The sequence below is a fragment of the Meleagris gallopavo genome, chromosome 1 (genome assembly GCF_905368555.1).
Source record: "Meleagris gallopavo chromosome 1, MGAL_WU_HG_1.1, whole genome shotgun sequence".
NCBI lineage: Eukaryota > Metazoa > Chordata > Aves > Galliformes > Phasianidae > Meleagris > Meleagris gallopavo.
The window spans coordinates 20122184-20149008 of NC_139404.1; the positions used below are offsets into that span (position 1 = coordinate 20122184).

Below are 26825 nucleotides of genomic sequence, written 5' to 3' on the forward strand. Positions count from 1 at the left end.
GATAAAGGTGAGTGCATTTTCCACAGATCTGCAGGGAACTGGCTTCCCTATTCCTTTTTCATTTGCAACATCTTTTTTATAAGAGAATGTATTCACATAAGAAAAAGAATGCATACAAGTGGCCAGTGGGAACTGAAGTCTTCTCAGTAACACAGATTGAGAAGGATAGCAATCCTCAGAGCAATCCATTAAAATAAGGTTCAGTTCATAAGGAGGAAAAAAAAGTCTTTTAAATACTCTGGAGTAAATCGCTAGTGATCTACCAAAGAACCTGTGAGGCCTCCAAACCACTCAAACAAAAATCAAAAGCAAGTATGAAAAACACATCAAGTTTTACATAAGCAATTACTCCCTACACATGAAGGAAGGTACCAATTTATCTCAGAGAAGTCATGGTTGATTTTATTTTTATCATCCTATTTTTAAGATCATGATCTTGCACTTCTTCCTGAAAGAAAAACTTTACTTGATTCCTCTCTCTGTCAACGGTGCCCTATAGGCAGAACAGTCAGAGTATAAGTTTGAGACTTATTTCAAACAGTTCTATATGGAGAAAAAGCTACAACATATTCTAACCCAATTGTAAATGAAGTAATGACAAACACTTCATTACCTGCTGAAGCTATTTACGGGCTTGAACTTGGTGACAGTAGGATTCTCACTGTATGAAAATTGCACTGGTACATCAATTTTTGTTTCCCCATAGCGCATTGTGACTCCAACAACTTCAACCTTGCTATTGCGTCCTGTAACGCAAACAATCTCATCTCCAAATTCAGTGCTAGATTGCAGAAGATAAAGAAAAGGAAACATCTTTAGTTACTAACATTACTGAGATCTGTATTCTTTACTATAGTACTTCATAATAACAACAATAAAAAACTCTATTTCTGCTAAGCATTAGGAAATTACATGAGTAGGTAACATCTTCTCCAGATCATTTAGTTTTTAAGCAGATATGAAAAGGAATACTGTACAAACACAATGTGATGCCAGCACATTTCATCTCACTCCATTTTGGGGGGCAGCAATTAATAAAAAGATCATGAATTGAGAGGAACAAGTAAAGAGGCACAATGGAATTAAAAGCGTATATGTATATGGAACCAGTGAGGAAATGTTGAGTGAGAGCATGGCCAGATTTGGAGTAGCCAGTCAATCAGAGTGAGCTGAAACTGTAAAATTCTTTGCATAAATGAGTTCTTCAGCTTTGGTGATTTTTGCAGCTACCTATTCCAGCTGAAGCCTCTGAGTGAGTTTGTGTCTGAACATTATGTGCAGAACCACATTGCACAGCATGAGTCATTACCACTAAGAGACAGACAAAAGATTTGTGTAATTTTTAAAGGCCAGAAAAGGTTGGTGCTTTGTCAGGATACAACTCTGTATTCTTCGTTACCCAGGGTACTTACACATTGCAAGGCTGGCTACCGAGAAAAACATGAACATCCTTCTTAGAACCAGTTGCCAGGTTCATACCAGTGATGGTAAGCGTGGTTCCACCTGCTTGTGGACCACTTTGAGGTGTTATTCTAGTAGGTTGAGGGTCCTGAAGAGAGAAAGTGATCAAACTACTTCAGAAAATTAAAATAAAATTGACACCAGTATTAATGAGTATAGGAGATAATAGTAGTTTAATATTATTACCTGAAAAATAAGAAGATAAAAATAATGAACGACAAGTCTTCTCAAATAAAAGTCTATCATTACTCGTGGTGAGCAAAGGTAGAAGTAACGTGATGTGAATGTACTCATGTTTTCTTCATACTTCACTTGATATGGCTTTATCTGAACTTAAATTTCCTATTTGCAATATTTAGAGTTAATTGCCATTAAATCTGTGTTTTTTTGTGTTGAATTTCTTGTTTTCACATTTAATATTTCTCTCTTCCTTATGGCTGAATCTACCTTCACCTTTCCTTACCCTTTCCTACATTCCACATCAGTGACAGGTGATACAGAATAAGTTTTACAGAACTGATACTAAAAAAACAAAAAGAATATTAAGATTCCATTTATGCAGGACTTTTAATTGCAGTAAAAGAGTATTATCTCCTTCTTTACCAATGAGCTCATAGGAAAAAAAAAAATTAGGAAACACTAAACTTTTCTTTATACGCCTAAAAGCTTGGAAAGGATTTCTTAAAATCATTTGAAACAAGCTTCAAATTGTCATGAAATTTTTCAGAAATAAAAATTTCTCAAGTAAGTTCGCTCCTTTTGTTCTCAATTCATTCTTTGTTTCTGTGACTGCATTCCCAGAGATATGACAAATACTATAAATTAACAGTGAAGGCTTTTCATGAGAAATGCAATTTAATTACTTCATCTCTAAGTAGTCCCTACTCCCACTTGAGAAAATCATTGCTATTCAGGACAACTCTGAATTAAGAGTGTGAGTGAAGCCATGTAAGTGGCTTGAGATCACTCAGCCTGGCTTCAGCACGTGCTACCTGCCGACTTGCTAAAATGAGTGGATGATGGTGAAGTCCAGCCTTAGGGCAGTGCTCTGTGTAGCATACACATGATGGTCAACAGTGAGGGGACCTGGCAGCTCACACTGATGGTTGAATTCGGTGGTTTTGAAGATCTTTTCCAAACTAGATGATTCTAGTTGATTCTAGATGATTGTGGTTGGCGACCCTGCACACAGCAGGGGAGTTGAAACTTTTCTATGAAACATTCTATGATTCTATAATTTTATGAATAAAGGAAGAGCAAAGACATTTGAGGACTTCCTTCTCTGACTGGGGTTTACCTGATCATCATCACATTGCATGGATGCTCACTCAGAGGATTGGCCATGCTCAGAAGGGGAAAGGCCATGCTCAGAAAGTTTTGCTGACTAGTCACATAGCAAAAAGCTTTCACTTGCGTTATTTTACTCATGAAAAGACTGCCATCTCTGTGTCAGCTTGCAGCTACAAACACAATGGTTCGTGAGTGGCTGGTAGAAGAGGGAATGATGTAGTGGAGTTCGGCTGAAAGCTCAGCGAGCCATTGATAGGTATTTACCAAATAGCAGGAATTTGTAAAAATGCATTCAGTTGACCTTGTGATTACTTGACAAATTTGTTTTATTGAAGCACTGATATTATAGAAACATAGAGAACTTGTACTTGCTGCGCTTGTTATATACTTTCATGTCTGAGCAACTTCCCTCTGAAGGAATGTATCACGGTTCAGCACACTTCACAAATCCACAATGACAACTGTAATTTGCTCTCAAGTCATTGAGCTTTAGGAATATGCTTTAACACTAATTGGGTGTCAATTGCTTTTCTTCCCTAAGAGAAATCTGTTTGTAAACCCTTCACTCCTCTAGATGTACGATGATAAAGCACGTGACTGCTCTCATGAACTAACCTCTGATTTCTTTTTAATTTAATACATCACTTGAGTTACAACATTTTATGTAAGGAATTGACTCAAAGTAATTTTTAAGCATAGTTTAAATAAAAGGGAACATTGATTCAACATAATAGAGTTGACTAAAACTGCTTACTTAGATCTATACAGCCCTCTCTCTGCATACTCTTCAGATTTAATTGCTTGCTGATTTAACCTAAATTGAGATTACATAAGGGTAAATAAAAGATTTGAGTAGGCCAGTTTTGAAAGTCACATCTGAAGCTCAAATTAACATGTCTTGATCTGCACTTCACAAAAAAGCTCACTGGTGGTTTTTTGAAATTCAATTTTGTTGATTAAAAATACTACAATTGTATTGCTTGTAAAAACTTACCAAACACCTTACATTTAACCTTAACAGACAGAAAACCATGCTTTTTATTAACTTCCAATTAAGTTTTAATTGCTACAAAGTGTTAACTATATCGGACTAGTACATTATAGCCAGTAAAAATCCACAGCAACAGATAGATGGATGTGGGAGGGACAGCTTCCATACGTCAACATTCCCCAAAAACTACTAAAAAATTAGTGGACAAATTCTTTACCCCTCAACCTCAGGAAAAAACTATGTAGACTGTTTAGCCTTTTTTCTAAACTCTATCTGTCAAACTTTTATACAAAGATAAATAATTACATTAAAGCTCAGTTGGGGTATCTGATCCATAACACAGGCAGTGCAACAGTTGGTTCAGTAGCTAACAATCAGCAAATACCAAGCAAGTCATGAACTCAAAGCAGAACCACTGAGAACCATTTTCTGTGGGACCTTTTATTGGCAGCCTACATGAACAGCTACAACCCTCTATGAATAACAACAGCAATGCGGATGTGAAACAAGTACCTGTTCCATTTTCTCTAGAATTTCCTTTTTTTATTAGAAAGACTGTGGCTCTGCTAATAGTTAAAGAGCTAAAAGGAGATGGATCCAGGCTTTTTGCAGTGATGCCCAGGTACAATTTCATGAGGCAAATGGAATCTACTCTGGGTGTCCCTGCTTGAGGAAGAGCTGCATCGTTTGGCTTCCAGAGATCCCCACCAACTCCATCCATTCCGTGATTCTGCATCATTTTGCGAAAACCCAGCAATGCCAAAAAAGAGAACATGCTACCCACACCTCGCCCCACTTCCACAGCACAGCTGCAACGTGGAGCCAGCACATCTCAGCCTCATTTCAGGTTAATGAAAAGCTGAGGCCAAGAATTGCTATGGTAGCTACTGCAAGTAGCAGCTGAAGAAGTGGAAATAGTAACGTTTAACCCTTATTTTCTCTTTAATCACCAGTTTTGCAGCAATCCCTCAAAGGGCTATTTTAAAACAGCTTAATCCAAAGTATTCATATTTAATCTATTTAAACTAATTTTGAAAATACCAAGAACACTCCAGGGACTAAATAACATGGACATGTAGTAAAGATCTAATAAGGAGAAGCTAAACTAGGCTCTGTGTGCAGAGTTTTTCAGGATGACTACTAAAACAAAGCATCATAAATAACAGCTTGTTACCACAAATTTGTTAGGAAAATAATTTCAATAATTCTAATTTGCTGTTTTCTGTTTCACAGTTTTTTCCTTTTTTTCCTTTTCCTTTTCTTTTTCATTTCCTCTTCCTTCCCTTTCCAGGACCTTTCAGAAAAATAAGTAGCTTAAATAAATTATTGAGAATTTTAACAATTTTATTGCAAAACCAATGCACTATCAGCAAGCTTTAGCGCTCTTCTAAAATCTTCACAGATGGCTCAAAGTACGAAGCTGCAGCAGCCCACCCGGTGGTCGTCTTAGAGTACCAACAAAGGAAAAGTGTAGCTCACCTAAATGGCTACCCAGAAAGCATTTTTCAGAAATGCAGCTATGGAGACAAGATGAGCAGGAGAAGACATTTTTCTGAATGCTATGATAATTTTAAAAAGGCGCTTCAGCAATGCTACAAGGCCTTCAGAAGAATCGTGTTACCTCAGGAGGAGGCAGCCCTTTCCCATATGTCACATCATGCTCACTCACATGTGGAGAGGTTCAGACCTTCGCAAGCCACTAGGCTGAGTCTTACTGTACCAATTCTAGCAAAGCTGCAAGAAACCTACCCACACCTCTATGCCGCAGACCACAGCTCCCCACGAGATTCCTTCTTGCAGAAGAAAAAGAAGGCAAAGTGGTAAATCCTTCGCTGCTAACCTGGTTTGGGTGATATAAAAATTGCTACTTTTACCAAGAATCAAGCCTCTTCCACCTGGGCTGAATCCTGGGCAGTGCTAAAAATTCAACCACTACAACCTGCACTGATCAGCCCAGGACCCCAAGTGCTGTGAGATCAGTGATACCACATTTTCAAAATCCCCTCAAGGATTTCCTTTGTCCTAGTTTCTTCCCTATTCTCCTTTCAGTTCCTGAATTAAAAGCACTCCTGCCTCATAACAGATACTCTGCTTCCATTTTCATTCTTCTGCATCTCCATATCTGTTTGCTCAGTCAGAACGTGCCTGGGGGACGTCACACTTTCTGCAACATTGCACCACAGTGCTTGCTGCAATTATGATGTTAAGCAGAACATTTGATTATGTGTCCTATATGGAATTTATAGCAGCCTTGTAATAATTCTTCTGGAAAACATCAGCTCTTGTGAGGGCTTGGCAGTGCTTCATTTCTCATGGACACAGTAACATTTAAACAACCCTACCAACATTAATTTAACTCTTGTTTTATAATTCCTTCAAGTGTAGAAAATTGAAGTTCACTTACATAGCAGTTGCTTGAAAGGATAAGATACTCTTTCAAGTTGCAGTGGTCTAAGCAATGGACACATTTAATCACTGGGAAATACTGTTTATGTCTTCCACGTACATTGTGTCTGCTTGAGCACAAATCTCCTCTGCAATAACAGGTTCCCTCATGCCTGGGCTTTCTGACTGCCTGGCTTTTAAAAGCCTGCTCTGATGCCTGCCAGTTGCTCAATGGCCTGTCAAGGCATGTAGGTCATCTCTCAGCAGAAGAACTTCTCACGACCCTACTCTTTCATGACTAGGTCCTGTGCTTGTAGAACGTGGATTTGCAGTTTTGATATGTGCATCTTCAGCTGTGCTATTTGAAGAAGGATCTCTTCTCAACAGGTGTTGCTTGCTCCCAACAGGTGTAGAATGATTTATTCTGAAAAAACAATTTGCTCTCAACAGGATTTCTTGCTTGTAGGTCAGCGCAGATTTTAGCTTGTCAGCCATGGGAAATTTGAGCATTTCTATCTGTTACATTCTAACTTTCCTTAAATCTTTGGTAGAGATAATAATGCCAAGTGGGAGGTCTCAAAATGCACCTGCGACCTCTCTCTCCCGTGCTGTACCAGACTGCTGGGTTAGTACTCTGAGCTGATGAGCAGGTTTCCAGGGCTTTGATAACCACTAGGTAGCTTTGGTTGAAGAATAATAATAATGCTGTGAATAGGTTACCTGTTCTGCCTTGATAACTATAGTCAGTGCTGATCCTGTTGATATAGACTACCTGAAAGCAGTGGTTATCTACTCCAACTGGAAGCAGTGAGGCGATGATAATATCTAAGCAGAATCCTTGCACATTGCTTATGATATATAACATTTAAACAGTGTGACACTCTTCTGTAGCAAAAGAGTTTATTCTCTTTGTAACACCAATGAATTACTTGCAACTTACACTCAAATTCCTGTGTACCCCAGTGCCCTGCCTCATCCCTGCATCACAGACTGACCTGAGCTTCACAAATTGTATTTTTGGGTTGTGCCTCACAGTAATGTCATATTCTCGTAACAATCTGTCTCTGAAATACATCGTACTTCGTCAGCACACAGGTATGAGGGGAAAATGATGTCCTGGCAGAAATACTAGCACTGGCCCAAGCATGCATATGACTTCATGCCCAGGCCACTTTCCAGTGTCCTGTTTTCTTTGGTGCAGCCAGAAACCTTTCCTTCCTTTCTGCTTGCATCCTCCATCTCATACTTGCAAATTTGTTCACAGAAATGCTTATATATTATTTGTCATAGTTTCATACTTTCTGCATGCTGGAGGGTAAATTATCTCCATGTCTGTTCCACTTATAATCACATTTAGCAGCAAACTTACTTATTAGCAATGTACATGACTGCTGCTACTGATAGAGCTACGTCAGCCCCTCTGAGCACTTGCATCTGAGCTCTTATATTTTTCATTTTGTTTATTAATCTAGAATGAACGTTTTCATCTTTTATATTTTATTGCTTGCAGTCTTTTTGCACAGATAGGAAGGTGATTTGTTATTTCTTTAGGTTTCTGATTACAATGCTATTAAAAGATAGTTTTTAGAGGCTGAAAGTGCTCCTAGCGTTTTAGGTGTCTGTGGTCTGCTGGTGTCCAATCGAAGCACAGCTTTTATCTGGCTAACAGCAGGGTTACTTTTTTCCCCTTTTCTTCCTGCTATCCAGCTTCTTTGCAATTTTTCCATTAAAAATACACAGGTGCAACACAAAACCCTTCCCCCAGCTTCCTTTTCACTCCCCTGTCTTGCACTCGGGATTCGATCTGCTACGCCAACTAATATTTTCACTCGTTATGTTTATTTGCTTTTTCAGCTCTCTTGGTTTACATAGTTGTGCTGAGCCAACTCACTTCTGGTCTCTCACACAGCATCCATAAACAAGAGGACTGCAGTCCTACGGGGCATCACTTAGGTTCTGCGGATTTTCTTTTCCAATTTCTCTTTTTTTTCTAATATTCTACCACCAAGCACACCCTGAACTTTTTATATTCTGTTGCATGACTCTGTAAATAAGGATGCTAACTGCTGTATTACTGAGCTATGATAGGAAATTTCTAGCCCAAGAGCTGCACCACCGAGATAAAAGTGGTCACCTTTTGTCCTTCACTAATGCAGAAAATGGGAGGAACAACCAGCCACCAAGGAGGCCACTGTTGAAATGCTGGCCAGAAATTCAAAACAGTTGGAAAGCAACAGAGGATAGGAGACCAACAGAGATGTAAAGAGACCTTGCACAATGTCTGTGCTTTAAGGGGGGATGCTGGAGAAAAAGCAACCTTTCCAGACCACAAGCAGAGACAAGTGGGGAGGGTAAAGAGGACGGTGGCAGAATATATCTCCATGATGCTGTGGGAGTTGCCAGCTGCAGCACGAGGGGAAGTCAGCAACAGATGGATGTGTCAAGTGGGCGTAGCGGGTAGCAAATGGTAGAATTGCCTCAACTCCCTCCTGCCAGCTCCTACTGCAGCAACCTCTGTCCTGGGCTTTGACTTTAGTGGGACTGCACACCCACAAGCGCAGTGTCCCCCTGCACTTCCACACATGAGAGGAGTGGGATGCTGTGCTGGGGGCCAGAGGAGGAAGCACATGTACATGTGGGCAACACTCTCACCAGTGTACAGAGCGTGTTATTACTCTGCATTTATCTCATCTGTCCTGTCTCCAACAAGTATCCTTTCTCTTTCCTCATCCTGATCCCAGCTGCAGTCGGCTCTGGCTGTTGAAGCAGGTCTGTAAAACAACTCGTTTGTTACCAAAATTATTCCCCCCGCCCCACTCAGTGCTGAGTTGTTCTGCCAGCCCTCGTGTACAAAAATTAAACACATTAAAGGCGTAGTCCATGAAGTGCTGGAGGCACTCACCACCTTCATGAAGGTCAAAGTGTAATTTAATGGACTGCAAACATAACCACAGGAGTTGAATTAAGCTTAAGAACAGGGCACACGAGCTGCTCCTTCCTCCCCTTCTGTCAGACACGGGGACCTGTTTCCCCAGACATGCCACCCACTCACAGGACAGTGGGCAGACAATTTCCATTGAACACACAGGTAGCCGCTCCCTGAGCTGGCCTGTCTCATAGGCCTGCAGGGACAATGCAGCCAGGCCTCGCTCCTGGGTTACACCAGTGCAGGCCGGTGGGCCAAGCCCTGCTCTCTTGGGGCTGCTGTGTGTGAACCTGCAGTTTGCCTGAATGTTTCCAGGTGTGTAGGCAGAGAGTATGCCAAGTGACGCACACTGCCTGCTGTGGGTGGGAGGCTTACACTCAGGGCTGATAACCTAAACAATGGATGGTTTGGACTGTAGGCAGCATCTTTTTGTCCTGAGGCAGAGACCACATCATTTTCTGAACAGACCGCAGAGCCCTTCGGGCAGCTCTGATGGAGAAACGGAAGCACGTTAGCTGGAACACCTGCCTATCCTGTACCAGTGTTCACTGGCAGCCTTCAAGCAGAACCCACAAGCACCAAATAGAGGAATATATTTTTAAGTGATGCCTCAGATGACAGAAATTAGGTTTAATAATATTCACGTGAGGAAGGGCAGCTTCCCAAAACCTCTGAGTTACCCAGCTCTCCTGGCCCCTGTGCAGGCTGACACAGAGCCAAGATGTGCTTCAGAACTTTTATTACTATGCAGAAGGATAATACATAGCCACTGTCCTCTGGCAGCAGTTCCAGACTGCTGTGGGTGTCTGGTTTATTAGCATCAATCATAATGGCAACGAGCCATGTAAAGTGCCTTTCTTCCCCAAACTATAGTGCAAAATGGATGTGCCATGGTGAAGACTTGTGGAGAAGAATTAAGGAGGGAGCTGAGCTTCCACTGCAGCCCTGTGGCACTGATAGCACTGTGGTAGTGAGAGATCCCCCAGCGACTGCTTGTAAAGTCAGGAAGGAAACCAGAGGATGGATGAAGATAAGAAAAAAATACTTATTTGCAAGAACATTACGGTGGAAAAAAGTGCCTTGTTAAATCTATCCTTCCATACAGATTCATATTCAAACTGCCAGTGAGCAGTCATCTTCATGTTTGTTTTCAGATCAGACTCTAATTTGTTGCTCTTTCTTACACTTATTTGAGCTTTGTGAAACCATGTAATCTTTTTAATCTAAAGCTCACAGAGCTGCTCTTGCAAACAGGCACTGAAGAACCTGGAGCCAGCTGCAAGCTCTCGTTCTGGTGGCTTGAGTTTGAAGATGCGGTATTCTGGGAAGGAAGCACACTTGTGTGGTATCACTAGCCTGGGTCATTTAGCTGGGAAAAGCTTAACTTCTACCTTCAGTTCTGTTTATCACTGCCATCAACAAACCAATCAGATGAATAAACAAAAAGCAGGACTGGGCTTTATCCATGGCATGGCTTCTCCTGCACAGAGACCAGCCAAATTGTCAGAGGCACAGCATAGCAGGATATTAAAATTTAGTGTCATTTCATTTCTATTTCAATAAAAGGAGAATGGTTATTGCTGGATTCTGCTTATAGTGAAACAAACAATAAAAGGTCAGTGGAGGTGGATGAGGTTACCAGAATTTAATTTCACTGAAATGTCTGTACTTGAACAACACTCAGGATAGAAGAAACTGTGATGGGTAGGGGGACATAAAACTTTCTGTTATGGAGCAAATATAGATGAGATGTTTACTATACAGCACAGACTTCTTAGGAACAGGGCATTTTAGTTCAGAAATGATTTTAAATTGAAACCTTGGCTTTCTTTCTAACTGGATTGTTGACCCAACTAGTGGAAGTCTCACCTGCTGCTTGGCTCAGCAATGCACTGGCAGAATGGAGCAGAAGCACAAGTGTAAACCCAGGTTGTGCTGACTGCTGAAGGTTGTCAGTCCAGCTTTAAAAACACACCTCATTGTTCTGGCTGGGCATTAACTACAGCCAGAGACAGTAGTACCTGATAACTGATTATGAGTCTTACTGGCAGCCACCTACCAGATGTATGAACCCCACAGTATGGTAACACTTTTGCTCTGCAGAGAAACCAGGCTGAGCAGCTCCTTGTCTCCTTGAGTTGCTTGTACACTTCTGTGTGGTGGTGCCACACACAGTATTTCAAGTGGACACAGCTAAAGCTGAAGCTATTGTGCTGAGGGTGATCAAAGCACACAGCAGAATCACTGGTATTTACCAGTAGTAGAGCAGCAGATAGAGTACCAAGGAAAGGGGAAAATACATAATAGGAGATTTATTTTAGAAAGGTTCTTGAAAAGTATTTTCTTTCTTTTCTATATATCAAATAGTGGAGCTTTTATATAAAGATTTCGTGTATCTCCTAAAACGAGCCACCAAGGAACTGCCTGAAAACAGCAATGAAACAAGAAGCAACTTTTCAAACAACAGCTGCCTAGGCTGGCTGTACTGACCATCTGTTCTGATGCCAGAAGCGCTCATGTCACACTTGCAGAGGTGTGCATGAGTGTGACAGCCCTGCACTGATTTTAATACTACCACAGCTGGCTTCATTTTCCATGGAACAAAAAGAAAAATGAAACTAGGAAGTAATTTCACTAGTTGTAAAGCATGTAATGCTGTGCTTGATGATTCTGTACTCTTTGCCATTGCTCTGCATTCTGTAATGAAAGCCCCCATGGAAACATTTTTGAGGTAAATAAAGACATTTTTTAGCAGCTAGTTTAGGTACCTGATATTTCAGTAATCTCAATCCATTCAGAGACTGGCACATAGGAAGTCTTGGACCTTCACGTAAACATCCACCTGGATGATAGCTGTACATGGCAGCTTGTCCTGGGGCACCACAGGCATTTGTGTGCCTTTCCCTCAAACAGTGGAAGGCAGCAGCACTGCTCTTGTCTCATTCTCACAGCTGCATTGAGCACAGAATCCCACCAGAACAAGTTCTCACAGAGTTTATCTAAGCCTACATAAAGGCTTCACATTACATTTCAATTCATTTTGTAACTTGTGTGGTTTTCATGCCAACTATGAAATAATCTTTACATGCAGGAGAAGCATAGGAGAACTGGTACAACACATACACAGTGTAATGTCATAGCCTCTGTCCTAGAGATAGTGAGGACACAAACATGGGACATGACGTTTCTGCACATTTCCTGCTCTCATTAAGATAAATGAGATGATTGACAAAGGAAGACTTAATTATAACCTACATTTCCACAAAGGAACAGAGGAGGGCTGTGACAGTAGAAGATCATTTTCAAGCAAAATGTGGGCTTTTGCAGAGATACTATGAGGGAGAGGAGATAATTGCCCCAAAATAATGGAAAAAAAAACCACTTCTAGCCTCTTTTGTGAAAACCAGAATATCCTCTTCTCAGCTGAATGTCATTCCTGACTTATTCCACCTCTTACTGCTGACTCCCTTCCTTTCCTTCTCACAAAGAATTAATGAGACAGAAGTTAAAATACAGGAGATGATAAAGCTGTAACACATCCTTTATATTTTATAGATTTACAGATTTTATAGACATAATTTTAAATACTAAGATGAGAATAGAGATTAGTTAAACCTCTCAGCTATCACACGCTCTTAGAAATTTGGAAGACCTCACAGATACAGACAAAGCTACTTGCTGCTAAATCCACAGACTAGAACAGCAATAACCCATGGCCATGTTTAGAGTAAAGCAATTAAAGACATAAATTAGATTCTCCTTCACAGTGTCACTGACAACAAAGCATACATGTAATCTGACTCAAATCATGCTGTCTGTGTCTCCGCATGCCATATTTTGGAATGAAATAAATTATTTAAAAAAAATTAATGCACTCATTCTTCAGCTGCTGCGCATTAATTCCTACAATTAAGAACACTGGTAGCCTAAACACAGTGATTAAACTGTGTGCCTGAAGAACCTGATTTTTACAGTGCTGACTTGTTTTTATTCAGTACTGACACTCAGAGATATTGTATCACTGCTTAATAAGTTGACTACAATTTCTTTTCTGCTGCATCTTTTCAACTTGACATTGCAAACATCATCTCAAAATAAGACACTGATCTATTGATAAGAATAGGTTTTGATATACTTTCTGTGTAAATAAATGCTTGAGTTTAGTGTTTTCTAACATGCTTGAGCAATTGTGCTGTTGATTAAATGAAGTTTTTAAGGCAAAACAAGTGTTTAACAAGTAAACTTCAAGCAATGCACAAAGTATAAAACAGATCAATGCCAAAAAAATGCACTTACCTGGTATGTAAACTGCACGTTACTTGGTGATTTACCTAATTTTCCATTGATGTTAACTTCAATTCGACCTTGTTTAGGTACCTTCATTTCTCCAACTTGACACACAATCCTAGCGAGAAACAGTAATCTAAGCTTATCTGATAGCAGTAACAGCTGCAATACAATGCAAGGTACAGTAGCACACCTGCTGCCAGCAAAAGCATAAACTTGGCTTTATCCTACATGAGATGCTTGAGCTATTTGGGCTCAGATTCCCACCACAACCACCCAGGAATATTTTAATCATATCTACATGGAGTAAAACTGAAACTTGACCACCGTACATAGCAACTATTGAGCCCACTTCTTAATAGAAGACTCAGATTCAGTCCGGAGGTAGGGCCAAATTGTATGACCCTATACAAAGTTTTCCCATCATCTGGTGGTGTTAAAAAACCCAGTGACACCTCACATAGACCTTGATGCAAGAATCAGCTATCTTGTAACTTTGTGTATTGGAGCTGCTAATGCTTTTGTAGTGAATCCTGCTATCTCCCAGCTTTCAGCTACTGCATTTTCACACCTACGATCAAAATCCCTTTAGAATTACTGTTCTCTGAAAATAAATCCTCAGATAACCCACGCAAAATCAGAGGTCAAGGAACAGTGGAGGAGAAAACATTCCGAGTTAACTCTCACTGCTGCTCAGGGAGAGCTGCAATGTTTAGATTTCTGTTTCCAACAGGTGACTCGCAGAATAAAAGCATGAAAATGCAGCAAGGATTTGACACACTCAAAAGGTGGGACAAATGCTTAGTGGTGGGCTGATAATTGAGTTAGATAAGGATGCACAGTGTTTGCTGCTTGCGCGGGCGGTTTCGCACGGGACAAACCCTAGGAATCACTGTTCATTTCCTTCATTTTTTCTCTACTTGGATTATTGCTCCTCTGTAAGCAGGGCACAACTTCTTTAAAAAAAAAAAAAAAAAAAAAACAGAAAAAAACCCACAACCCAACTCCCAAATTACTGAGTACAATGTTCTTAAATTAGGACTTATAATAAAAGGATTGTCAAGTCCCCTTGCGGACTGCTCCAGAATTTTCTGCCTGGGTACTGGCAAGTGGACAAAATTCTCTAAATTCTTGCATGTCCTGGCATGTGTATGGCTGCCTGAGTCTGTTCCTCATCATCTCTACTGTATTCTTGGAAGTTGTATCTCCATGTCAGGCAGAAACAGGAAACAGTGCCTTCGGAAGAATGTCTACCATATGTCAAGCTAAGGAAAGCAGTCGGGTGCTGGGGCTTGGGGGTGAACAGGGAGCCGGCAGTGGGATGAGCAGGGATTTTAATTGAGCAAAGCTCCCTCCCAGCCCAAGCACTGGCACGGCCTCCCTCCCCCTGTTACAAATGGAAAACTATAAAGGAGAACAGACTTCTCCGAGCAGACAAAGAAATACCACAGCAGAGCCAGCGAGCAGCATCCAGTGCTTTAAAACTTGCTGCCCTCCTACCTATGGGAGGAACCAGCTCCTAAAAATGAATAGCTTGTTGCTGCAGGAAGGATGGAGAAGCAAGACTCAGTGCTTCTTTCTCTTTTTTTTTTTTTTTTTCTTTTTAATTAAGAATAAATAAAGTAATAATTAAACAAAATAATGGAAAAAGATAAAGATGCAAAATTATAGATATCCATTTAAACATTTTGAATACCTTCTTTTTCAAGGCTTCTCTAATGGAGAACATCCTTCAAAACCTCCTAATTTGTTGGTAAATTACATTATGCGAGTTGCATTTGTTCTCGCCCATTACCACACTGGCAGAGCTTAGGAAACCAGTAATGTTGCTACGATACAAGGAACCAGTCATCTCAGTTTTGGCTCCTTTCCACATATTTAAAAATACCAAAAAGCTTTAGAGAAAGCCAAGAGGCTGTGGAAATTCTTGTAAGGCTACACTGGGATTCAATGCAGCTTTTGCAAACACTGGAAATAGGGAATGGGGAAAGATGGCTGAAAGGGAGTTTTCAGAATTTTGTGGATAGTAATGCGTGTGTAAACGGGAGTGATGGTAATGGATTTGGGAAGCAGTAGGAGATACAGAGCTTTATAGATATTCTTAGGTCCTTGGGGCCTGGGAAGCTGCTAAATGCCTGATCCACAAACCGACTGAAGCCATCGCTTTTTCAAAAGCTAAAAAAAAAAAATAATATAAAAAACTGAAATCTCTTAGCCATTTTCAATATCTCTTTCAAAACATGCCACAGAAATAGCAAAAAGTTATTGTACTACACTTCAAAATAATCAAGGGGAGAGAAAGCTAAGGTTTCAAATGCAATTTTAAACGTTGAAAGTGAATGAAAGAAAAAAAATCACACTGCTTAAAACTGCTAATAACATGAGGACTCCATGTTATTCCATTACTCCAAAAGTAATGTCTCCTGTTTTACTATGTGATGTCGTAGGCAGATGTTGGTGGTACGGCAGTAGAGGTTGAACCTTCCCACCAATATTCCATTACATGTTGTTGCCATGTGACAGATGGCAGAAGAGGGGCAGTCTGACAAATGGTGTCTGACACGGAAGTGTGTGTGAAGCAAAGGTTCTGAATTCCTCCATGTAGAAAAAATGGCACCCGTTGACATTCACTGTTGCTTGTTGAATGATTAGAGAGACCAAACAGAGGGTGTGAGCACAGTGAGTGATAAGTGGTGCATTTCAGCAGTGGTCACAACTGTGGTCACCTCCACTGCTGCAGATTTTTACGAATGCAGCATGCAAGCTTTTATTCACTGCTGGTGAAAACGCACAGCTAGTGGTGGTGACTATGTTGGAAAATAGTGTTTTGTATCTCAGGATTATCTTTATCAAGTAGTGTTATTGTGCTTTTCATATCTGTTGTAGTTTCCATGGAAATAAATAGGAGGCATTACTTTTGGAATGACCTACATATTACTACTGAACTTTTATGCTATGCTTTCAATCAGCTACTATCAAAAGGGTATTTCCCTCTTGAAATTAGATGCTTGATATAATCTGCAGTATGCATCTACACACCTAGAAGAACTTAGTCACCTTGTTTTTACTTTTTGGCACTGCTTAAGAGTCTGACAAGTAATCTACAAAGCATCTACCAACCTGCTTAGGCAACTCAGCACCCATAGACTTGTTCGCTGTGATGAAACTGAGTCATCTAAAGTTAACCCAAACCTCAAGGCTCCCTCCCTGCCCTCAGGAGAGAACCTCTGTGGCTGGACTGTTATGAAAAGAATTAAGCTTCCTCTTGCTTTGCTGACTTTCCCATTGGCTGTTCTGTGGTTGAGACTTCCCAACAATTTTAATGACTAGATGCACACCTATCATGCCTTTAATTTAAATGCTCATAAATAGTTTTGAAACATCTGCAGTAATAGTTTATGAAAGCTTTCCAAACAAAAAAAAAAAGTCAATGAATCAGAAGCAGGAGGGTAACACGCTATCATAAATTTGTTGCTGTACTGGAATCTGCAACAATTTCAAGTAATAACTTTGACATGTTACTATGAAACACTGCACTTGTACTGTACCAGTTCTATCTATTATTGGTGATTTCTAATAATTACAGTAATGTCATCTTCTTGTGAGGATGCACAGAAGTTCATTTTTAAATTTTTTTGCCTAAAATGTTGTGCAAAATATACAGTGATTACCTTGTGGAAACAGAGTAGAATTCCTCCTTGAAAATACATTCCTTGTCTGCCACCGTTATATTTTTTACATCTTCTGCTTTTATTCCCAAATTAGATCCCATTATGGTCAAAAGAATTCCACCATCCAGTGGTCCAGTCTTTGGCTCAATCTGTGTTTACATGAGGGAAAGTAAATAAATAAATATTTCAGTGACCATACACCATAAGCAAGTCTGAGCACAGGCAGGTGGCTGCTGCTGACTGCTGTCTAGTCCAGCTCCAGAAACACCTGCTCCATTTTCCAATATTTCATATTACTATATGACTATACTATAAGACTGGATCCTTCATCCATGGCCATCCCTTTGCACTCAGTGCGTAAATAAAGTAGCTGAAAAAGGACTCGGCAGCGTCTGTAGCTGTTTCCAGATATTTTGTTCAAACTTAACCTAACAAAAGTTTTGAATGAAATATCCCCATTATGACTCAGCATCTGCTGTATCATGGCATTTTGTGATGGCTGGGATATGTTCTTATCAAACGGTGTGTGTGGATTTCAATGTACTGATGCCACTGTCACGGTAATTTAGATGTGCTCAGTTGAAGTACCTAGAATGTTTTCTAGGGAACGATGCCCAGAAACACAGCATTTGGCTTGTTACTGAAAAAGCAACTGTTGGAAGTAAAGGAGAGTATATTGCTTCTTGCTTTGGCTGCTGGTTCACCAAGTGGAACAAAGCTCACTACGGGCTGTACATCTGGACTCTCCAACTTCTCACATTCAAGTTTTACAGCCTCAGGGTGCATCGGGTTTCAGTAAAAGTTTGCTTAGATGCTTTCTGATGAAAAACAATGCACTGCTAAGGAGGAAAAAAAAGCAATCTTACGCGAGTAATTTCTGGATAAGGACACGTGGTGGTGGGAGGAGCACGACACAGCTTCTCATACACACACTTGCTTGGCTTGCCATCCTCTTCACACCAGACACACTTGTAGTCTTCATGGGCAGCAAGACACAAACTGCAGTCACTGCGTCCATAGGAGCAATTGTACAGGGTCACTGAAATAGAGATGGTAAATGTACTTAGACACTACCCTAAAAAAAATGCTATGTACAAGCCCTCCATTGCTTAGCTCAGTCCTGTGAAGAAGGTGCACACTGTGAATGCTGCTGGAAGAAAACCTTGTTTATTGCTGGACAGAAAACCCTCACAACTACCCATATGCAGAGTACAAAGTACATGATAAAGAAGAACCCAAACAGTTTTGGTCACTCAGGCTTTGTCAAAACACTTAAGCACAAAATCTTTTCTTTGAGCATCCTCAGTGAATCTGGCTATATAGCAGCTCAAAGACCAGCTCCAAAGGCAGGTCCTGATGGAGCACCAGCAGCCAGAGATTGAAGGCCACAAACTCCCATGGTGTCACTGGGACAGACACAGCTGGCATAGGACCCAGACAGTTGTGTATTTATAGGAAGAGATCCACCCTTGTTAGCTGTTTCCAGGACATATGGGCCTTTCCAAAATCATCATGAAAGCCTCAATGAAATAGAAGGTCAGCACTTAATGAAACATCATCCTTTCTCCTAGTTATACCTCCCTTCTTCTCCATTGTCTTGCTTTTGCCTCTCTTTGCCTGGAGTTGCTACTCTGACACATGCCTTATTCCTTCTGCAGTGGGCTTTAATCCCAGTTCTTCTGAACCAGGAGATCAGGTCCGACAGTCGTGTACTGGCGAACCAAGCACCAGCTGCCCCAGACAATAAGCTTATTTTGGCACCTGTCCATCTCTAATATGATGCAGTCACTGAACAAAAGCAGTTTTTCCAAATGGATGCAAAGATTTGAGATGTAGCTGGTGGTTCAGCACCATAAGGAAAGCCTGGCTTTGCGAAAAAACATTTGGAGATGCGCTTGAGAGCTAGCCCAGAAGAAACAGACTGAAGAGATGCCACACATTTCTCTGGGGAAAGCATGCATGTGGCACAGATTATTCAGAGCGTGAGTGCTGTGCTTCCCTGGGCAGGTGAGCTGGTTATCACAAAGAGGGGAGCTTCTTGATCTCTTCTTTTATGCTTTCCCTTCATCCCTGCTTATCCCATCCTTGCTTATGCCTACCCTTCGGCTGCCCTATTTTTCTGGCCATACAGCTTCACCCTCTGTCACCAAGGCTCTGGCACCTGTTGAGTCTTTTTGTAAATCAGCTTAACCTAGCAGAGGAGCAGAAAACTATCCAGGTTTCCTCCTGTGCTCTTTCAAGTGTTAAATGTGTGCACAGATGGGAGTGGGGAGTACATGACAGAGAATCAGCATCTCCCCTTCCCAGTGGCCATTAGCTGTTTAAGCTCATTAAGTCTCAAGAAATGGTACCCTTAGTGACATTGGTTTTTTCCCCAAGGAGGACCATCCTTAAAGATGCAGTAAACAAACTGACATAGATAGAGGAGACCAGTGGGCAGGAGAGACTGGGATAATCCCTTGGAGATTGCATGTGGTAAAAGCCTTCAGAGATGTCCATTTAAAGAAGGCTTCTACTCTCAGAGTAGCAGGACTCCAGAAAGGACACCAGCAAACCCACCCTCCAGTCACTGATGTTTCAATGCGTGTGATGTCCTCCTAGATAACAGCAGAAGCAGCAGCAGCTTTTAACATCTAATTCCAAGAGGCTGCCATGTCAGATTCCTACTGAAATGAAGAAGTAAAATGAGAATGGTGGTTTTCCATTATTTTCCAGCAGAGTCCTTATTCCCACTGCTAGGTCTGAACAATTATTACAGATATCTAAAATATCACTGCAGTCTCTCTACCATTTGTATGAGAGCATGCAACCTCATAAGGGCAGTCTTTCTCTAAATGCTGCATATTAAAAAAAAAAAAACAAACAACAACTGTGTTCAGTCTCACAGCTGTAGTCTCTATTAGAATAACATATTTTTATTCTTTCCATTACAATGAAGAGTTAATGCAACAATGAAGGCTGCTTTTAACCCTTCTTATATCTAATCTGCCTATTCACTTGATATCAAGCAGCTCCGCCAGGACGCACTCAGATGAGACATCCTTGGATGTGTATGCAAAGACTTTGACATTAGCAACAATGAACTGATGAGAAAAAGCATGCATTTGATTCAGCCCCTCTCTTGAATTTACAAGGAAAGGTTGAGTGCAAAGTAGGAGCAGCACCATTTGCTTCATACGTTGAGTGCATCAGTGTGGAATCAATGCATTAACAAATAGAAGCCAGGCAAGAATTTTCAATGATTAGTGTTAACTCTTCACTCTATATGTTGGATGTGAAGATAGTGATGAGGAAAAGCACCAGACTGACAGCTCTACTATGTTGACTATGTGCTACTGACAGAAGAAACAGCACAGTCAGCAGCAAGGAAGTTTCCTCATGGCCAGGCACCAGCTTGCTTCCTTCATGCAGCCCTCAGAAAGGCTGCTACAGCATAGGAACTTGAGCAGCTAATATTGTCAAACAAATCTCTTCTTCCCCATGCCTTCTTAAACCCCACATTATCCACCCACACCAATGCACGGCCACCTGGCAGAGCAGGACAGTACGCCTACAGCATCACTTTGTTGTCTTTCTTTGGCTGGAGAGAGATTTTTGTCCCATCCTCCTGTAAACAATGTTAGTGCTGCAGTGTCTTGACATCCCTCACATCCCATTGCATAAATGCATCCGAAAAAGCTATGGCCTTAAAGCATTAAACATCCCCTTGTTCACTGATCAGCTCATTAAATGTACCAGCAGCAAGCCACTCATTAGATTCAGACTCTTATCCATCACCTTGAGATACCAGCTGTGAAATCATTGATAAAAAGGACAAAGGATAAAAGAGCTATATTGGATTTCGTACTGTTCAGCACCCCTGACTGCACAAGATGTAAAAGCGCTGTCGTAACTTAGTATTCGCTAAGTGTCATACAAAGGAAGGTGCTTTGACTGGCAGGTTCAAAGGTGCTTCTCAGCAGCGATCATATACCCAAAGTCAATTCTTTTCAAGACGCATAAAAAATACGATGCTCTGGATTTCATCCGGCCAGGAAATTTTAAAGCAAGAGAGAAGTTGGATACAAAAATCTTTCATAATAAAAAGAGATGAGACATTTGTTGATAATTTTTCAATTCCTCTCATGCAAGGATTCTATATTTTGATTTGAATGATAACTTTCCTTAATAATTTAGCTACTGCCTTTATTCTGTGGTTTTGTTTTTCCTTTTTTCCCAGACTGGGAAAAAGATGTTGGGAACATTTGGTCAAAATTCCACAATTTTAAACACCACAGCCTTTAGAATGGAAATGAAGACACTGAGACTGCAGCATGACTTCCCCATAATGTGCATCCCAGGTCCTCTTTTAAGTGTTTTCATCACTGCACACAAAGCCATAGGGAAAATCTGAAAACATACTTCTTTGCTGCCAACGTGACAGTGGATCAATTTAAATATTGTTCAGATGGAAAAACATGGTCTTCAGATTTAATCTGTAGAGAAAATTACTTGAGGAGTAGTGTTAGTTTTCCCAATGCTGACTCCTCACACAACTAGTAATAAGAGTGTTGCCTCGCTGTTTTTCCAAGATCATGCCCTAAAACATTGGTCCAAAGACATGCCAGGCAGGTCCCAGCAGGCACTGCTCCACTGATTTTAATGGAGCATTCTCACCTCAGCTCCAGACTAAACCCACAGACATAACTGCTGTAGGTTGAAAGAAGTAAAAATAAAGTAATAAGCAATCTATATCAGAGACCAAGTCTTTATTTGTGCTATATACTAAATAAACTTTTTTTGTTGTTGCCATAGAAATAAATGAATAAAGAAATGAGATGGAAGCACACGGAGTGTTTATGCGTCTTGCTGACTGCCAGCAGACACAAAGGCTGCCGAGTCTGCTGCTCAGGAGCTGAGACAGCTGCAGGTGCAGACTTCAGGTGAAGTCCAGATGAGTGGCAGTAAGGAAAATCGTCCCTCTGTTAACGGAGGGAGAAAGTTCATTGCAGCTTTTGGAGGCTGGGGGAGGAAAATGGCTGTTTAGAAAACAAACCACTAAAATATGCTTGAACTGTGAAGTTTTGCTTAGGATTGTCTTTCAGAGCAACTTCAAACTTGAGAATCCTGGCAACATCTTTAAAATGGCCTTTAATATATAAAACACTGATATTTAATTCATGAATTCATGAATTTAGTATTAATAACTTTTGATCTGTCAGATTTGATTATTTCACCACTAAAACCTGGAAATGTAACATTCTTATCCACAAATCCAAAACTATAAAAAGATTCCTGTTTACTGTAATTAACCACCCCCAACCCCCATATTTTGTACTTACCCATCAGTTTGCTGTCAATCTTAACCTTGTTTGCTCTTATGGATAACTTAAGTTTTAAGGTTTCATTTGCACTATAGGAGAACTGAAAAAGATGATATTATGGAGATATTAATTTTGCAAAGCAAATTTCATACCTTCTGAGATGCTTAATAGTCAGAGCAGCGAAGGTTTAAGAAGCTATCCAAAACCATATGGTCTTTTTTTTTCACCTTGGCCCAATATATTTATAGAAAAAATGTTTTAATGAGCCTAATCCTTCACATTCAGAATTTTCAAGTACCAAGGGAGAGCAATATCTGAATGCCTAGTTTTCATTAATTTAATTTACACTGGGTTATAGGTATCCTAGCAGCAAGGGTACTGTTCGGTGTCAGTAAATATAGCTGCGGACCCTGCTGAGTTCTCCCTTCCCACACCATCTGGTCCCATTATTTCTGTGGCCACGGCAGGCTTGCACCACACAGAGAGGAAACCTCTTGCATCTTTTGCAGTGCAGCCCCCTCATTATAGCCAAGGCACATGGTTTACATGCTCCAAGACACGGGCTTCTGCTGAGGCTGAAAGACAGCAGCAATAACAACAGGTGGGAGAGAAAAACAGCAAAGAAAATATGACTACATAAAAGAAATTATTTGTGCTCGACTCAAATGCTGCGTAAATGTTAATTAGTTCTCAAAACCACTCTCTCAGCAAGCTGATAAGGTTAAAGTCGGCGTCACATTTGTGAGTTTAGCTTTGAACTCAGTAGACTTTTTTTGAATGCTATTTTCTTTCTCTGTAAAATAAACCAGAGAGAAAGATGCATGGACATTAAGTAAGCCAAACAACGGCATACTGCTACCATTCCATTTTTTACAGATGTAAAATCTGTGCTATGGGAAAGATAATTAATTGGTGTGTGGAGAGGGAAAGCTCTGAAATTCTCATCTTTTATCTCAATGGTTTCACCAGATTGCATTAAAAGTGGAGAATAAAAGAATAATGGCCCCAGATTCCTCCAGGGGCGATACAATGAATCCATCAATACAGAAATACAGCAAAATGATCCAGGACTTTAAGGGGAGACCCTGGGAACTCTGAGCCAAAGCTCCTGTTTTTGGCTGCTACTACCAAAGGAGAATCTCCAACACTGATGAATTTCTCTTCTGAGGGAAAACACTGCAACATACTTCAAGACACACACATACTGAAACAGGTCTACGAAAACAGCATATATTTGGTAAGCAAATCACATTTTTGCATTTACCTCTTTACTCATGAATGAAAATCCTCCTTCCTCGGCTACCTCAACAGGAGCTTCAAATTCAAATTGGCTGTTTCCAACCACAAATATTTCATCCTGTGGAAGAGAAAAGTTCAGCTTTCAGTTTTTACAGCTTCACCAAGTGCAGTAACATACTACCAGGCAATATATTGTCCAGCACTGGAAGTAATAAAATCAAATGGAAAAAGCTAACCAGTTAAAGTCATCACCTGAAAGCCAAGCTAGCTAAAAGTCCAGCCAGTGCAATATGCTGCCATCTGCACCCCTCCAGCATTCCCTTAAGGTGCAAGCATGGAGAGGTTCAAATCAAGCAACAACATATCTAGCACTCGCTTTCAGAGAGCATGAAGAAAAAGCCAAGACACGTGAAAGCTGGATGGCTTCACACATCAGATGTGTCATTAGTGGAACTGCTTGAGTTCTGCCCTTTAAGGTTTTCTCTGTGGGATTACAGGCATAGGAGGAAGGCAAGAATTAGACAGCAAATGGGAACGAAAATCCCTCAGACTTTGCTGGCTTTGTTTCTATTGCTTCACCAAGACTCTAGCTGTGTTCTCACAAGACAGTCTTTGATGGTAGCACCAGTTTAAGAGTATTCATGCCTCCTACAAGCTTTCTTCTCGTCTCTTCACCCTGTATCTCAAAAAAGCCATTGATTCCTGCCCCTAAGCTGCAGCACCTAAGCAGCACACACAAATCTCAGCAGCGCAGTTCTCAAACAAGGGACTGAGCCAACTAAAAAGCAAACCATGGCACTGCTCCTGTGCTGGGTCAGCCTCCCATCCTGGCTCACAGCACAGCTGCCTGTATAGCTTTGCCAGAATAACCACATTATATATAAGAAACAAATGGCAAGGATGTTTTTAGAAAGTGTTGTTGGTGAAGACCAACAGAGACCACAGGAATACAAGACCACCTTCATCCCTAATGCTTTTTAGGCCCCACTTTCAGTCACATCTCAGAGTACTTCAAAAAAATACTCAGTAACTTGATCTCTCTTTCCTGCTCTGAGGGTTACTAAATCTGCTACTGATGTCATCAAAACCTTGTATATGAGGATAATAAATATATCTTTAATGCTGCATCACTGGGAGCTCACAGATCAGATTTGTCTAAGTAGTGCAGTGGAAGCCCCTTTTATTCCGCCTTCGGTGTGACATGTTGGGCAGTGGACAGAAGAGCCCATCAAGGTTTGGGACTGAGGAATAACATGTGCTCAGCTAGCCAAAGGGCCTGCCTCCAATCTCTCAGAGGTTTATGTACAGAGGGATACAGACCTTTTACTTCTTCCTTCTCAGAACCTGCATACAGAAAACAAGCTGCTGAGCTCACAAAGATCTTTTCTGCAATTTTTAGAGCTCATTCTCTTTCACATCCTCCAAGCGTTAAATCACCTTACAAACATCTTTTTTGAAGAATGATGCCCCACTGTCCCTGTTTTACATTTCAAAAGTGGTCAAATTCTGCTGCTGCTGCTGCGGAAGCTTTCCTGCATGTTTAACAGGTTGTGTTGGGAGAGGATCAGACCTCGGTGTGCGTGATGGCTGCCACCTGGAGAGAACTGAAATTGAGCTGCCATGCTGGTCTCTACAGCAGAAGGCCCAGAGCTCTACTCAGCAGTCTGGGTGTAGAAGAGATAACATAACAAACACCAATAAGTGATTTATACATCAGACACTCATGAGAAAGACAAATCCAAATGGGAAGTTACTTATAACTAAAATCTTGGTGGGCTACTGTGTTTATCTTGTTGCTGGTACATCTATCTCTCCTACCATACCAATCTTCCAAGGATTCAGCTGGAGAATGTCTCTCAGAAGTTGCAAGCAATAAATTGATCAGTGTTAAACTTCCCTTCAGTGCCTTTCTCAGCCGCTTGCTCTGAATGTGGCTACTCCCAAGAGCAAAAGGACAGATTGGATTTACTTCTGCTTCCTACTGGAATTCTTTTAGAGGAAGGAGGGTCAGAAAAATAGTCAACAGCTTCTCATCTTTTAGTCTATTTGCTTCCAGCAAAGACTCTCACAAGGAGATTTATTTATTGTAGTATAAGTGTTACCAAGTTAAGAGGATTATACAAAAACTGTGGACTTATTCTTCTACCCTGACCTTAACCACCAATCTGCATTCATGGAGATGCTTAGATAAATGATGTTGCCTAGTGCACTTAGTCATTATTAGTATAATAATATACTGTGGCTGTGCATGCTCTTTTAAACAAAGCACAGATTAAACTAAGATAATAGAGCTAGTTGTTCAAAGTAAAAACAGAACATTTATTTTTGCTGATCACCATTTTCTAAGCAAAAATGTAGGCAAATAAAATAAGAAAAATGGATATATACCAATATTCTAATCAATAAAGTTCTTAAATGGGTTCATGGCTGTGTGACTGCCACCTGTAATGCCCAGGACATCCTATGACAAAATTATTCTGTGTGAGAAGCCACATTCTAATTTGTACTTGGGCTGAGGGCCAATGTCTAAGAGATCTGTCCATATGTTTCTTCTGAGCCACCCTGTCTTCCATGAGAAGTTACCCCATGTTGAGTGTAGGTTATGCCATTACTCAAAATAACTTTCAGTAATCTAACTTACTGCTTCAGGTAGTATGATATGACTGCATAGGAATGAGTGCCTCCTCCATAATTACAACTATTTCATTTATTTGTGTATTTTCACATGTTCTTAGAGCTTTGTGCATACAGACCTAAAGCACTGTGTGTGCCTTTTTAACTTCTGGCACTGAAGGAATTACAATTCTGCCGTAAAAATGCACCTCTGTACTGGGATACACGAGCTACCCCATGACAGAGAAGGTGTTTTCATTAACCTCTCACCTAAGAAGAACTATTCTGACATCACTTGACACGCATTTTTCTTCACTGTCTCTCCAAACTAGGGCCTATGCATTCATCTGACTTCTTAGAGAGACTTGAATTCCATACAAGCCTTTTCGGATCCCAGTTAAATAAATGCATGCTGGTCTGTTCTGTAGGCAAACTGTTAAATATTGCTACACTATGACAAAGCATTCAAAGCCACTCTGTGTGTTTGGCTTTGTTAACCGTAATTGATACCACTAAAAAAAGGGAGGAGGCTTTTTTTCCCGCTTTTCTCTACTAGCAGTAGTTCAGAAAGATTGAGGTGTTTATTCACAGAATGATAAACAAGGTGAATGAGATTAGCATAGAAGGTTCCTTCTGCTGTTTCGCTTCCTTGGAGGAAA

At 40.6% G+C, this 26825-nt stretch overlaps 1 protein-coding gene across 4 annotated transcripts in view; it reads right to left on the reverse strand.

Moving 5' to 3' along the window:
• PLXNB2 (plexin B2) overlaps positions 1 to 26825 on the reverse strand; it is a 249335-nt gene that overhangs the window by 32023 nt on the left and 190487 nt on the right. For all 4 annotated transcript variants that reach the window (XM_085218291.1, XM_085218311.1, XM_085218302.1 and 1 more), the window contains 7 exons: positions 23579 to 23671; positions 22333 to 22414; positions 17878 to 18050; positions 17012 to 17160; positions 13350 to 13458; positions 1413 to 1549; positions 614 to 781 (listed from right to left, as the gene is read on the reverse strand). In XM_085218291.1, the coding sequence (XP_085074417.1) occupies positions 614 to 781; positions 1413 to 1549; positions 13350 to 13458; positions 17012 to 17160; positions 17878 to 18050; positions 22333 to 22414; positions 23579 to 23671 (911 nt within the window). The remainder of the gene's footprint in view (positions 1 to 613; positions 782 to 1412; positions 1550 to 13349; positions 13459 to 17011; positions 17161 to 17877; positions 18051 to 22332; positions 22415 to 23578; positions 23672 to 26825) is intronic.